The sequence below is a fragment of the Topomyia yanbarensis genome, chromosome 3 (assembly GCF_030247195.1).
Source record: "Topomyia yanbarensis strain Yona2022 chromosome 3, ASM3024719v1, whole genome shotgun sequence".
Classification (NCBI taxonomy): domain Eukaryota; kingdom Metazoa; phylum Arthropoda; class Insecta; order Diptera; family Culicidae; genus Topomyia; species Topomyia yanbarensis.
In genome coordinates this window covers 172,190,691-172,207,452 of record NC_080672.1, presented here as the reverse complement: position 1 = coordinate 172,207,452, position 16,762 = coordinate 172,190,691, and the positions used below count along the sequence as shown (strand labels likewise).

At 38.6% G+C, this 16,762-nt stretch overlaps 1 protein-coding gene across 1 annotated transcript in view; it reads right to left on the bottom strand.

Moving 5' to 3' along the window:
* LOC131689311 (protein Red) overlaps positions 1-12,722 on the bottom strand; it is a 35,877-nt gene extending 23,155 nt beyond the window's left edge. The window contains 1 exon segment of the mRNA XM_058974308.1: positions 11,894-12,722. Within this exon segment, the coding sequence (XP_058830291.1) occupies positions 11,894-12,582 (689 nt within the window). The 5' untranslated portion in view covers positions 12,583-12,722.
* Between the last annotated feature and the right edge of the window lie 4,040 nt (positions 12,723-16,762).

Sequence of the window (16,762 nt, the reverse complement as noted above, 5' to 3'; positions counted from 1 at the left end):
AGATTTTTTTCAGGATTTTTTTTTATTTTCTGGAGATCCAAATGGAAAAGTTTGGTTAGTTAGTTTGTATAAATTGTGGCTTATACGAGTGACAGAGCCATTAAAACTTAGTACAAAAGTGTAATTTTTGGTGCTTTTTATTAGTTTTTCTTCCAAACTGGGTACCTACAAAATTTTAAAAGCATAGGAAGCACTTCAAATAGTTGAGCCGAATATAGGGGCGTAATTTTGCTGAAGAAAGCTGTGTTTAGCTACGGCTAATGGGGTATGAGTTATTTAAGTTTTTGTTAGATAACCTTTTGACACTTTATGCTATTCGTCAGAAATAATACTGTTCTTCAAAATAATTAGTCCGTGATTTGTTTTTCGGAAAATAGAATGAGAATAATGGAAAATGGCGTTTTCCGTTTGTCTGGTTTCTGGTATCATGTGATGTGATGGCCGGAAGGTTCGAGAAGAACCCCCCCCCCCTGTAGTACATCAGAATCGGTTTTTATGAGCATTTGGCGATTTTTTAAAAAAATATTTAATATATTAATAGCCACCGTGACCGTGGTCGAAAACCACGACAATTAAACAAGCATGTTGAATTAGTACCAGATTATGGCGTATATTTGAATGTTGAATTAATTTGCATATTCAGATTTTGTATATAAGCTCTTATTTCCATGTTAGGTACCTTAGAGTGAAGATAAATGCAGAAGAAAGAGGTTATTGTTGAAAAAGTGATCTTTACGTTTTAGATCACACAATTCCGAAATAGTTAATTTTGAAGGATTTGTATTTTCGAAAAAGTTTTACAAACGGATACAGTACATCGTCTTTTTTTCGAGAGTTGTCCTACTGGAGCTGTAGAGCTAGGTTCTCGGAAGGGCTCCCCGTCAGAATCACATACTACAATTTGCAGACGAGACAGGCAATGTCACCCACTAAAACACTGCATTAGGCCAATTGTAGCGGGCCGTCATTCTGAATGTGATATTCATTGTACGGTTCAGGTATGTACCGGCGTAGGGACTCGCGATCGCGAAGAGCTCGAGCATTTGTTCGTTAACGTGTTCGATCGCGTGTGCGTTGGTATGTCGCGCGTGCTAACGTGTATGTAACTTCGCGTATATGAATTCTATTTTATAACCGTGTGTGAATTCTATTTTATAACCGTGTGTACTTTATTTTTTGGTGTACTGCTGAGATGCTAAAAGAGTGTGAGATCTTCCATATCACTAGAGTGCCCAATGATGTCGCCATGGAACGTGTTGTCTAGTGGATATGTGCTTTATTTTTTTATTGGTCCTACTGAATGTATGGATCTAAGTTACCGGGGTGTTATTAAGTTTGCGCGATCGCGAACGTAGGTGTTTGTTGTTAATCGCGAAGGGCTTAAGCGTTCGTACGTTAACATGTTTGTCACGTGTGCTCGCGCTCATGTGACTTCGCGTGTACAAGACTGGATTTTGTAACCGTGTAGCATTTGCTATATACGCGTGCGTTCTTGGAAGGTCATGCGGACTTTCATTCTGATAGTTTTTGGTGTACAATTCACATTCTGACAGGGAGTAAATTACCCCATATCACTAGAGTCCTCGGTCATGTCGCCATGGAATGTGGTGTCCAGTGGATATGAGAGCTTTCTTTTTTAATTGAATCAATTGAAGGAAAGGGCCTAGTCTGCTGATATCAAGGATAGAAACATCCTAAAGTGACCGATTCATGATCGTGCGAGTGCGGCAGTTTTTAGGTTCACGCTTGAGACCGCGTTTGAAAATTTATAGGAGCTGAGACATTCACTTTATCACCGTGATCGCGGGTGTAGGTGCCGAGGATGGTCGCGAAGGGTTCAAGCATTTGTATATTAACGTGTTTGTCACGTGTATGTGACTTCGCGTGTATAATTTTGATTTTATAATGATGTAGTGTGTATTCTTGTTTGAACGCGCGCGGACCGTAAAACTGATGCTTCATTTTTAGTGTATGGTACAGATGGTAGTCCGATTCCCTATGGGGAAACTTGAGTTCCAGACTGGTAAAACTTTCGGACGTGACCGTTTCATGATCGCGCGAGTGGTGGTTTAATGTTTGAGACCGCGTTTGGAATTTTAAAGATGCCACGTTTACTTAACTACCAGGGTGTTCATGTAGGCGAAATCGCGGGCGTAAGTATATGTGGATTATTGCAACTGCATGGTCGCGTTTGTGCCCAGGTTTGTGTTATCGCGAAGGCCACGAGCGTTTGTACCTATATGAGTATAGATAGCGTATAGTAGAGATATACCAATAAAAGGAATCATAATATGCCGAATAAAGAAAAAAGATGCAAAAAGTTTGACTTGAAGTGTATAAATTGGACAATACTATTTTGGTATACATAAATAATGGGAAAGCAAACTAATAGATTTACAAAAGAAACAGACTAATGAATTAGAATAGAAAAACACATGCAATCAAACTCGTCTAAATGCAGCAAATGTTGTATATTTATCATTAACAACAATTGCATGCTGTTAGACTTTCATCATGCTATGCTGACCGGGAATGGATGACTCGTGGATGAATGGCGTGGATGGATGGCGTGCGTCGCTAAATTTATTTTACCCTAATTTATTCAACCCGATTTTTCCAAATGAATAGAACCAAATGCTCAGATTGATCACCAGATTTTTTAGTTACTATTCTATCATATACGTCAGTTCTGCATCCATTCCCTGACCCAACTGTCACAAATACTCAGACGAATACATACATATATAGACATACGACTAACACACAACACTTGTACACTAGTACGAAAAACTACAATTATCGCAAAGCTACAACTAATAGGTTTCTACTTATTCTACTTTATTAAATTAATTTAATTATTAAATTAATTTAAGTAGTATATGCACGATGACGAAGTCAACCGATAAATGGACACACAATGACTCCCTCCGTGAGCCCCGTCCACGAATACCACCAATAGAACAATATTTGCAAACACGGCACACAGCAAAAGTCAATCTACGTCGATCCGACAGTCGGCCATGCCACCGCGCATAGACCAGTGGTTTAGCGTTGGTATGCGCAGGTGCAGAGTATAAAGAAACATATAACATAAAAAAGGCGCATAAGCCCTCTCGGTCTCCTCGATGCACCACTATCGAGGCGTAATGCAATACCCATCTTAAAGCAATTGCATTAAGATGCTTGATGATGTTTGCAATACCGCCAAACCCCTAAACCTTGGGGAGTGTACAACAGAATACAGTACATCTTCTGATACAATAATTTTAGTGAATAAGTCTCTTAGAAGTAATTATGAAGAACAAACTCTTCAAAAAATAATTAGAGACATGGCGTCATTAGCAAAGTTATCATTATTTTTATAAATGACTAGCTAATACCCATCGCGCGTTACTGCGATACTCTGCGAAATAGGAAGAAAACACAATTTGTTCCAAAGCGCCATCTGGCAGGCAGATAATATCCAACTAATAGCACACAAACACGCCCCATAACAAATACCTATTGTGTGCAAATTTTTACGGAAATTGGTTAAGCCGTTTGGGAGTCTATAAATCATATACATACAAACTTTGACTTTTATATAGATAGATAGATAGATAGATAGATAGATAGATAGATAGATAGATAGATAGATAGATAGATAGATAGATAGATAGATAGATAGATAGATAGATAGATAGATAGATAGATAGATAGATAGATAGATAGATAGATAGATAGATAGATAGATAGATAGATAGATAGATAGATAGATAGATAGATAGATAGATAGATAGATAGATAGATAGATAGATAGATAGATAGATAGATAGATAGATAGATAGATAGATAGATAGATAGATAGATAGATAGATAGATAGATAGATAGATAGATAGATAGATAGATAGATAGATAGATAGATAGATAGATAAATAGATAGATAGATAGATAGATAGATAGATAGATAGATAGATAGATAGATAGATAGATAGATAGATAGATAGATAGATAGATAGATAGATAGATAGATAGATAGATAGATAGATAGATAGATAGATAGATAGATAGATAGATAGATAGATAGATAGATAGATAGATAGATAGATAGATAGATAGATAGATAGATAGATAGATAGATAGATAGATAGATAGATAGATAGATAGATAGATAGATAGATAGATAGATAGATAGATAGATAGATAGATGGTACAAAAAAATCATCAAATGCTCATTAAACCGGATCCTGACATACTTGTTTTTAGCGACCGTCCCGCGAGACAAAATTTGCAAAGTCGGACGAATTAAAATCTGTCTGCAAGTAAACACCGGTCCTCGGGAGGACAAAATTTTGCACCTGTTTGTCTCGAAGTGTGTAGCGTCAAGTCCACTATTTTGTCCAGTCCAACGTATTAAGCTCCTAACAACGCGTGTTGAATCATCAGGGATGCAATTAAAACTTCGTATTGATTCCGCTTCTGTCTTGTTCCTGATCTCCTCTTGGGTCCCTTAGGCCTGAAGCAGATCAATCGACTATTAACTAATTCAGAGAGCGCTGATGATCGTAATATCCACGAATACTAATTTCCCTGTAACTATGGATTCTGCCAGTTATGATTCCTGTTCTAGTGTGTATTAATAATCGCTTGGTTTGAGAATCAAAAATAATTTAATATTTTGTTAGAACTAAGCCACAGCGAACAGATATCCAGTTTCGAACAAGCAAGTTTGTTTTGTCATTTGAACAAATATTTGCTGGACCATTACGACCACCATACTGGCATATCCCATAATTATAACGATCACTTGGATATCAATTCTGTAACACTTACGCACTAAACGGCAGGACAGAACCACCTTTGGTGGTAACCTCTCGATTATCTTTGGATGTGCCTTTTACTCAACTTTTACGCTTGAGATGTCTGTTATCTGTGCCGAAATTGATGTTGCTTCTTAGTTTTGCACGACCCAGGGGGAACTTGGCTTTGATCCCACTGCTCTGTCATCGATGTTACGTGATATTCGTTATGGAATATTGTTTGTATGGGGTCCATTCATAAATAATGTCTCGCAGAAAAAGTCTAAAAATTGTTGGTTTTATTAAACCCGCTCCACTAGTACGTTTCAAATATTTAGTTTTTCTCTCGGTAATTCATGGTTTTTCCCCAAACTATCAATACGCGACATAATTTATGAACGGCCCTTGGTAATATCTTTAGAGTAGACAATCCAATGAAAAATAGAATTGACAGCATTTTTGTGCGTTTTTAGCACCTTGTGTCACATATTTTATGTTTTGTTATACATACTAAGAATACCAAATCATGTGATGCGATGGCCGAAAAGTTAGAGAAGCAACTCCCCCCCTTTCCCCACAATTTTTTTCCGAGAGTTGTCCTACTGGAGCTGTAGAGCTAGGTTCTCGGAAGGGCTCCCCGTCAGAATCACATACTACAATTTGTAGACGAGACAGGCAATGTCACCCACTAAAACACTGCATTAGGCCAATTGTAGCGGGCCGTGATTCTGAGTGTGATATTCATTGTACGGTTAAGGTATGTGCGGGCGCAAGGACTCGCGATCGCGTGTATCATCGCGAAGGGCTCGAACATTTGTACGTTAACGTGCTCGATCGCGTGTGCGTTTGTATGTCGCGTGTGCTAACGTGTATATAACTTCGCGTGTATAAATTCTATTTCATAACCGTGTGCCTTTCGTATATTCGCGTGTGTTCTAGAATGATCGCGCGCGGACCGTGAATCTGATACTTAATTTTTTGTGTACGGTTCAGATTCCAGCAGAAAGTGGGTTCTTCCATATCATTAGAGTTCCCAATCATGTCGCCGTAGAACGCGTGGTCTAGTGGATATGAGCTTTATTTTTTTTTATTGGTCCAACTGAATGTATGGACCTAAATTGCTAGAATGAAGGCTAAAGATTTCCGGACGTGACCGATTCATGATAGCGCGCGTTTGAGAACGCGTTTGTAACTTCGTACGTACTAAAACGTTCATACAATTGCCGGAGTGCTATCAAGTTTACGCGATCGCGGGCATAGGTGTACGTAGATGATCGCGAAGGGCTTAAGCGTTCGTATGTTGACGTGTTTGTCGCGTGTGCTCGCGTGCATGTGACTTCGCGTGTATAAATACGATTTGGAAGCCTTGCGGCCATTCATATATTCCCGGACCGTCATTCTGATCTTTAGTTTTCGGTGTACGGATCACATTCTGACAGGGAGAGAGTTACCCCATATCACTAGAAATTCCGGTCATGTCGCCATGGATCGTTTTGTCTAGTGGATATGGAAGTTATTTTTCAATATTATTATTTGTTTTTTATTAATTAACAAGGACCTAGATTGTTCGTACCGAGGATAGACTTCCGGACGATCCCGATTCACGATGGCGCGAGCGCGGGAGTTTGTAGACTGACGCTTGAGATCGCGTTGGTAAGTTTATAAGTGCTGAGATTTTCACCTTATCACCGGGGTGTAATCATGTTTGCGAGTTCGTGGACGTAGTTTGCTTGGAAAATCGCGAGGGGCTCCAACGTTTGTACGCTAACGTGATTTTATAACGTGTGTTCTTGAATGGTCGCGCGAACCGTGAGTCTGATATTAAATTTTCGGAGCGCGGTTAGAATTCTGGCAGAGAGTGGGATCCCTTATACCGATAGGGTTCCCGGTCATGTCGCCATGAGACGCGTTGTCTAATAGGTATGAGCGTAGGCTTCTAGGATCAAGGATAGACTTCCGGACGTGACCGATTCGTAATCGCGTGCGCGAGGGCATTTTTTTAGGTTCCCGCTTGGGACCGCGTTTGAGAATGTGTGAGTGTTAAGACGTTCACTATCACCATCTTTGCTGACCCAGCTGAAGGCGGGTGTAGAATGGCAGTATAGGACTCGAAAAGAAGAAATAAAGGACAACATGTGAGAGACGTAATAGATTAGTTAGGTACAAGATACAACTGAATTCATGATCATCACATGAAAGACTTACATTAGTACTTCAAACTCTACCAATACTTGAATAGCCAACCACCACACATAGCACATCCTTTCTCAATTATCTATTTGGTTGATTGTCGGCTATGAGAGAGTAAATAGAGGAAAGGTATAGAACAGAAAAAAGGCTCATATCAGCCCTACCGGCCTCCTCGATAAACCACTATCGAGGAGTATTGTAATCAACATCTTGATGCGGATTTCTTATTTAAATAAAATCCTGAGTAGTCATAATGATTGGTGGATTATTAACATGAGAACTAATTAACCTCTAGTAGTAGAACTTGGTGTAAATATAGAAACTAAAAAGAGCGAAGGTCCTTATATTTAGATAACTCTATTGAATCTATTTTGGCTGGATGATTTTTACAATATTGTCCATCCCATAAACCTGCGAGAGCGATAAAGAAATAGATATTACATGCATCTAAACTACTTTTAGGTGTTTGTTGATGTGGTTCACGTGGATTGGATTTCTTCAAAAACTACGTGTTTCAGTTTATTAAGTTGATTTAGTTGAGCATTGACTAGTGGCTGAACAGTATGTTTAAGAGTAGGTTCCATCCATAAGAGATTGTCATCTCTGTTTCTGAAAACAGCGAATCCGATTCGTTATAAACGAGTGTTACTCGCCATCTTCACGAGCCAGAGCGACAGAGCGATTTAAGAGATAAAAATACCCACCTTCAGTCTGATCATCTCTTATAGATGACAGTCCATTGATCCGAATCGAATGACTCGATCACTATGCTCAAGATCAAATGAGTCCTCGAACAACCGAAGCAGTATGTTCCCCCATTTGAAAGTAGAAACATCCACATCAGCCGTCCGCCAAAACACTCGATCGAATGATTATTAGTCATGAGATTCAGAGATCAATGAACACGCTCGCATCTCCCACTCTTATCGACCAAGCAAGAGTACGCGCCCATCAGGCTTATCACCCAAGCCCAGGGTCCCCTTTCCCCCCAATTTAAATTTTGTAGTGAAAATGGATTCTTCAGCTAAAATAAATGTGTGTTTCAGTGCAATGTTTGATATATTTGCTGCGGAATAACGAGATATAAGACAGTAATTGTTCACCTATACCATATAGTTTTGCTAAGCGCCGTTGCGTCGTGTTTCGATTTACTATGTGAATGAGGCGAATTAGCAAATATTTCAAGAAGACAATTTCATTTATATTTAAAGTTGGAATAAGCTGATAGTTCTATACAAAATAATATGGTCATGACTAATGAAGAATAGAACTTGAACTTATTTTGACCAAATTATTAAATGGTTAAATGATAGGTTCCAAATCAATAGATGCACAATAAGCTCTACTGCCATAATACGTACATTATCCCATATCCAATCTTTATATTTGTGTTGAACCAATGAATAAAGCTATGCTTTGCTTTTATAAAAAAAATACCTTAAATTTGAACTATAAGCTCAAATATCAATCTCAAATGTTGGCGTAAAGTAACCCCAGCAGTGGCGTAAAGTAACCTTCGAAGACGATAGATTACTAATTTGTAAATATAAAAAGCTAAATCATACCGGTTTGAACCTTCGTTCGAACCGGTCACAAATCTTGATAGCTCCTGGTTTACCTAGAGTTTTTCAACAGCAACAGTCTTTCTCAAGACTACCTATATTCTTTCGACAATTAGTCTTTTTCAAGACTACCTACTTTTTCTTTTTCAGTCTTTTACAAGACTAAAACATTTTTAAAGAACAATTCAGCCTAAAGAAATATTTAATTCTTCCAACATGCCTGGTTCCTTCCAGAAAGGCCGTGTGCCAAAAATTAAAGCTAAACGGAAAAGGGTATCTTCTCCACCCGAAAATTCAATTGACTGCAGCAACTCATTCGATGTTTTACCGGAAGGTGAAGCTTATGAAATTTCCTCGCATTGCGCATAATGTCAATGAGAAGAAAACGCAATCACCTCCGCCTATAACAGTGATGATCTCCGACTTCAAAGCCTTCCGAACTGAGCTTCCGACGTGCCTCCCGGACGTGAAAGTCTTTTCAGATTGGCCGAAGAGGAGAATGTCGAGTTACAGCGGAAAAATTGATTGGCCACAAACGACTACTCCAGTATCTTACGGAAAAGTTATATAAATTTTATTCATATGATTTCAAGACAGATAGACCATTCAAGGCTGTCTTGAAAGGGCTACCACAAGGTCAAAGTTTGGATGAAATATCCAACGAATTAAAAAATTTGCTTGGCTTTTCTCCTTCAGTTTCAGGCTTTTCCTTATGAAGAGAAAGGCTAGCAGCGATAACACGCCAGTACGCTCTGGAATTATCCAAGAGCTTTATTTAATTCATTTTAACCGTAATGAGGTTAATAATTTGAAAGTATTTGAAAAAGCACGTTTTATGTCCCACGTGCGAGTAAAGTGGCAACATTATAGACGACATGGGGGCAGAATTCAAAATCTGACCCAGTGTCGTAGATGCCAAGGCTTTGGGCACGGCACAAAAAATTGTCATTTGGATTCCAAATGTATGATCTGTGGTGATAAATCGCACACGAAAGATACTTGTCCGGTGAAAAAAACCACAAAAAGTTTCAAATGCGCTAATTGTAGCAAAAATCATTAATCGAATTTCTGGGGTTGTCCTGTTCGAGAAAAAATTATAAATTATCGTTCTAGACAACAAAACAACAAATAAAAAATGTACCTACTTCTTCAGGTACACTTCAAGAAAACACGTCCAAACGTGTTATTCCACAATTGATTGTGTTTCCGCACAAGCCAAGCTTCTTCTCTTAAACCAAATAATAACCATATTATTAAATTTAATGGTTTGAATTTAACGTGGTCAGATCAAGTTAAACACTTGGGTTTGATTTACGATAAAAAATTCACGTTTAAGGATCACATTGAAGGAATCCAAAAATGCAACAAATATATAAAATGTTTATACCATCTTATAAATAGGAATTCTAGGCTTTGCCTAAAGAACAAACTATTAATTTATAAACAAATATTTAGACCGGCAATGCCATATGCAGTGCCAATCTGGGCAAGTTGTTGTGCTACTAGGAAGAAAACGCTTCAAAGGATTCAGAATAAAATTCTGAAAATGATTTTGAAGCGTCCTCCCTGGTTTAGCACAAATGAGTTGCACAGACTCGCAAACATAGAAACATTAGAAATTATGACGAACAGTATTATAAGCAACTTCCGACAAAAATCGTTGCGATCTTCAATTGCAACGATTAGCTCTCTTTATAGTTTATTAGTTAGTTTATAAGATTTGTTTGGCTCCTTATTCCCAAGACAAGTAGGTTTAAGACGGGAGCACGTCGTTTGGCATAAGTTCATTTGGCATAATGTTCATTTGGCATAACAGTAGGTGACACATACGTTCGTTTGGAATAATGTTCATTTGGCATAATGGTCATTTGGCATAATGGTCATTTGGCATAATGGTCGTTTGGCATAATGGTCATTTGGCATAATGGTCGTTTGGCATAATTTAAAAAATACGTTGAATTTTCTGTTACTAGTCGTTTACGCCTAATGTGGCTACGCCACATCGCTTTAAACCCGGTGCTGTCCGACATCGCTCCGCTCCGTCGGCCTTGAACTAGTTGATAGCCCCTATGTTTGAGTAATCCGGGCAAACGAGTGGATCACAGGTTTGCTCGCGAGGGGCCGCCGACGCACCATCGGAACCCGGCGGATCCCGCTTCGGATCCTTGGTCTCAGTTATGCGACAATGCCAAGAGTTAATTAGTATATAGGTTCAAATAACTGCTCATATTTGAAAGAAGAATCAACCCTTATGTTTAAGTAATCCGGGCAAACGAGTAAATGAACACTTTGCTAGCGAACATATTAAACATGCAGATTAAAAGAGCTGCTCATTTCTGAAAGAAGGAGTCAACTCCTAATTTTGGGTGAAACGGGCAAACGAGTATATCACCAGTTTACTTGCGAGGGCCATTTGGTATGCAAATTTAAAGAACAGGTCATGACTGAAAGAAGGAATCAACCTTCTGGCAAATATACACGTATATATTTGCCAGAAACAAGGATAGATTTCTTCTTTAAGACATGAGCAGTTCTTTGAATTTGTATACCAAATAGCGCTCGCAAGTAAACTGGTGATCCACTCGTTTACTCAAACTTAGGGGTTGATTCCTTCTTTCAAACATGAGCAGTTCTTTGAATCAATATACCAAATAGCCCTTGGAAATATCGCATAAGCGAGAGCAAGGGGCCGAGGTGGTCATCGACCCGCCGTCAGAAGTGACTACCTCTCACCAGCAACTTACTCGTTTGCTCGAGTTACTCAAACATAGGGGCTATCAAATAGTTTAACTACCATACTTAAAGCGATGTGGCGTAGCCACATTAGGCGTCAACATTAAATATAAGAGATTTCAATGGATATTTCAAATTATGCCAAACGACCATTATGCCAAATGACCATTATGCCAAACGACCATTATGCCAAATGACCATTACGCCAAATGACCATTATGCCAAATGAACATTATGCCAAACGAAAGCATGTGTCACCTGCTGTTATGCCAAATGAACATTATGCAAAATGAACTTATGCCAAACAAACTTATGCCAAACGACGTGCTCCCCTTTAAAACATCCTACTAAAAAAACTTAACTGCGGATGCATATTATATCTTAATAATATTTAACCGAATCATGTAAACAATAGGGATAAGAAGTCACCACTTGTGGCTGAACACCCAATATACTAAATTAGAAATGTAATGCAAACAAAACAATATAATCAAATAGAAAAAAAGCTAAACCTAAGTTTTATACTCAACTTTATGTAATCGCGAAAGTTTTAGTACTATTTGGTGAATTCGAACAATTTAAATCAAATTTATCTCTCGAAAAAATTGTATCTAAAAATGGATTCTTACCGTTGTATCTCCAAGATCCGATGAATATTCTTCCCCATGCCAGTTCAAAACTCGATTTCGTCCCCTTTCTGCAGTTCCTTCTCGGGGACCGGTTGCTTCTGCTGGGTCTCCGCCGGGATATCAGCTAACTTTTCCATTTCTTCATCCAACTCCTGCTCTTTCGCTACAATTTCACTGCGAACTTTTTGCAGCAAAGCATAATCGAGACCCTTGACCAAGTGAGTGTGCTCCATATCGCCACCCAGGAACTTAGATTCCTGTATCTGCTGCCGACGTCGTTCGGCCGTGTCCAGGCAGGATTTTATATCCGGGGCGACCGCTCGATAACCACTGGTCGAATTTGCAGGATCCAGATTCTGATAATCGGGATTGGCACCATCTCGTCGCTCTCGAGCGCGGTCACGATATTTTTCTGCCAATTCCGCAAGCTTGTTATCTTCCTGCTTCTTAAGCTGGGCGTAGAAATTTTTCTTCTTCCGGCGCGCCTCATGCCGCTCGGTAGAAGGTGGTTTCATCACCGACGATGACGCGGCGGTGGACGTTGCTTTGGCCATGGCATCCCGGACCGATCCAGCTGCATGACTTGAACCACTGGGGGCTTTCGGGGTCATCAGCAATTTACGGAAATCATCGTTCGTCAGACGTTGGGTTGCCGGTGTATCCGGCTCGTGGATGTCGTCCCCAGGCATTATTGTACCAAAATATCAACAATATACACTGTGATACACCAAAATAACACTGAGATATACAAATTTGAGTTTAGAAATCGAAAACACAAAACCTGTCAAAACTTTCCGAGCGATTGATCTCCTGTGAATTTGTTTATGAAGCATTCAATCCGGGATGCCAGGTTATTTATTTTTAATATGTGCGCAGCATATGTAAAAATCTGCATAAAACAAAAAATTCTAGAGAAAATTTTCAATAGGACGTAAGTAACATTGAGAGCCTCTATTTGTTTACTTTCTCTTTCGTTTATTACGACGTCATTACAACGCTTTGCACTAATTTTCCAGTACATATCGAAAGCCAACGGTTTTTATTAGAATATTATACAAAGAGTAGAGTAGTAAATGTTGAAATGGCCGAGTAATGAACAGAAGAGAAAGACCCCAAAGAGAATCTCTCATTGTTACTTACGTCCTATTCTAAATTTTCTATTTGTCTCAAAACAAGAAGTAACAGGTTGTTCGATGCGTTTGTTATATTGGCAAGAGGTCAAAGGCGGCCCTTACATGTTCAATATTTTTGTCAATACTAGGCAGTATTGACAAAAGTATTGTACGTGTAATCGAAAAAACTTGTATTGACGATGTGGATTTCAAATGGGATTGAAATATTGTAACAATATCGTCAATACGCGTATTGACAAAAATATTGAACGTGTAAGGGCCGCTAAAAATGGAGAAATTTTCGACATAGATCTTTCAATAGGGCTTAAATCGCAAATGTAAACAAACTGCGTTTTCACTATTATGACATTATGCGACAAAAATACAAGATTGAGGTGAAAATTAGTTAAAATGGTTTTTAGTTCGATTTATAATTAAACAAAACGGCGAAACATGCTTTTTCTTAGAGATTTCGACTTAGGCCCTTCTTCTCATATGGAATATAAAGGCTAAACTTACATTTTCAGACAGAACCGGGGCGTACGGTTATTATTCACAAAATTATTCTTTAAATGGCGGTTCTATTGTATAAATGATAAGCAATATCTACTATGATCATGTCTACTCGATAGTTGTTGCACATAAACATTCGAATATTTCGATATATTTATGAAATTTGAAGAAAAGATGCACGCGCCCTTTCATTTACATCGGGTTTCTATCGTTCAAACCTTTCAAACCAACTGAAAAAGAACCCACATAACATAGAAGAAAAAATCTTCCAACAGCGTCATCTATATTTCAGTATTGGACACTTCACAAAACCCGCTTTTAGAAATTATTGTGAATTTTCTCTAAATATGAATTTTAGCGGCTACTTCTGCAGTGTCTAAAAGTAGATGTTTGAATACAAGAGATATGCGAATGATGTATATGATTTCGAATTGTATGGGGTATTCAATCATTCCATTTCGCATGTCTGTAAAAAAGCAATACATTCAAAATGCCTACAATGATGAAAAATGAAATATTTGCAAAATATAATTTGAGTAGCATTTATTTCCTAGAAAATAAAGCTATTATTCATGTTGCTTAATCTAATTGCGGGTATTATAACTAGAGTTACCACCCCTGGAGACACTTTGACCCGGAGATTTTAGTCGACCTGGGCTTCACGAGAAACACGCGTGCACTGGAATCAGACAGTCAAAATGATTGTTCCATAACGTTTTGGAACACTTTTTTTTGGTTGTTTTTTATTACCTAATTCGTTAAAAAGAGATACGTACGCTTCTTCATTCCTTCTGTAATTCAAGAGTTACAATTTAGCACATATTTTGACAAAGTATAATGCTCATCATTGTTCTGTACCGTTCACATTTAGCTGTAAATTATTCACATTCCAACGGTTTAGTCAGGTTAGTGGCTAACTGCAAAAAATCTAAACTGTGGAGGATAAGCCGACTGAGCACTGCTCTCCGCCAAAACTATCAGGAGAATGAGCTAGCAGCAGATCATTTAGGATATATTTTGTAAATAACCCAGAATGTATTTTAGTTTGCTTGTTTCCCATGGCAGTTGTGAGAAATACTACACCTAACAAAGCGTGGATTTTGACAGTTGGCTTTTAGGCCGTAATCATATGTTTATCGAGATTTGGACGTTGTCCAAATTGGTCCAACGAACGTCCTTCATTGGACGATTTTGAAACCAACCGTTCTTAGAGGGTAGAGATGGTCGGGTTTCAATTTTTTCGAACCCGAACCCGACCCGAACCCGAGAGCTTAAAAATTGAAAAACCCGAACCCGACCCGAGCCCGAAATTACAAAATTTGAAAAACCCGCACCCGACCCGAGCCCGAAAATTTTAAAATTAGAAAACCCGGACCCGACCCGTACCCGAGAAGGAAAATTTTGTAAAACCCGAACCCGACCCGACACCGAGAATTTTAAAATATGAAAACCCGAACCCGACCCGAACTCGAAAATTTTTAATTTGATAAACCCGATCCGAACCCAACTTGCTAATATGGAGAATACACCAAAAATCTAGATTTTTTATTTTAGGCACCCTAGGCTCATCTTAGAATAGTAGAATCATTCGAATCTGAAGTAGCACCATACGCGTTGAGTTATATCTGCCTATGGCAAAACGAATCACTGGCGAGTAGAATCCGCATTTTTATTTGATATTGCTTGTGGCACTAAAAACTGGATTCTAACCGCACTGCGCACTTATCATTCTTCCATTAAATTCTTCTCATAGACCGGTTAGTTCGACTGGTCTGTCTATGAAAGTACCATCTCTATCACTTGAAATACATGTTTTTGACAGCTCGCACTTTAAAAGTGCGGAGTCCAGGTTGGTGGGGAGTGCGCAATATTATTGAACGTCGAATTTGTAATGTTATGAGAAACTTACAAATTGTCGATATATTAACCGGAATGTAGAATAAATCGGCCGCTAACTCATGGGGAAACAAAAAACAAACAACCTTGCCCGTCGTACTTAACCAAAATTTCTAATTTTGTATCAAAAGCGAATTCTATACATTTCTTTTCTAAGAAATGTAAAACCAATCCTGCAAGGTAGTTTATCACATGTATTAAATTAGCTATGGTAATTGGCCACAGCAGTTCCAACAAATTTGTGATTTCAATATATGGGAATTGTGAAATCATCCACGGGCTACAACGCCCTTTTTAGTCAATGGTTACAGTTTATTTTAACTGCAAGCAATCTTTATCATAAATCAATTTGATTATTATTAAACTTCCATTAAAGCAGGTACAACGTATTTGTTGCATTTGACCAACTTAACAGTGCCCGCTTAAAGTTTGTTTGAGGTACAAATGTACCCCCACAAAACCGTTTACGTTAATGTTTTGTCATGTTTACATAATTCCGAAGACATTATTATATCTTTTTTTAAAGCAAAACATCGATACATAGTAAGCGAAAAACTTGTGTAAAATTGTATGTTTTAGAATAAAACTATCCAATTTAATTATAAATTTAATAAAAATTAGGCATATTAGAGCGATTTTAGTTCTGGGGTACGAATGTATCCCACAAAACCGTTTACTTATGGCGATTTCGCTTGAACCTGAAACTGAGTCAGGTTCTAACCCCAACCGCTGTCAGTTCATACATTTTGACAGCAGTTGGGGTTAGGAACTGACTCAGTTTCGCCTCAAACGAAAACCACATTAGAGAAAAGTCACGAAACCGTTGTAGGGTTAATGGACAATTATTATTCAATATGTTGCAAAAAGTACTACCATTAAGTGCACTCGCAACACTTGTGTATAGAGAGCGTCAAGAAATGGTTGGGTTGTTTTGTTCAAAACCCGACCCGACTCCAACAATTCCTAATTTGAAAAGCCCGAACCCGACCCGAGCCCGAAAGTTCAAAATTTTAAAAACCCGGACCCGACCCGAACCCGAGAATTTCAAATTTGAAAGCACGGAACCCGACCCGAACCCGAAAAGCTTAAATTTATAGAACGCGAACCCGACCATCTCTAGCCGTAACACGGGTGGCGTGGTGAAAACTGCCGAATAGGAGTTGAGAACAGCTTGAAGCAACATGTGAAGCTCCTAATGTATGTGATCCAAGACTGACTTTGGTAGTTCCATCGAGCTCAGTTTGTATACTACTCACTGCTCTCCATTCTCCCACAAGGATGTGATGCAAATACATTACCCCTCAAAGATGTGGTGTAAATATAGACAAACACTAGATAGTTCGTAATG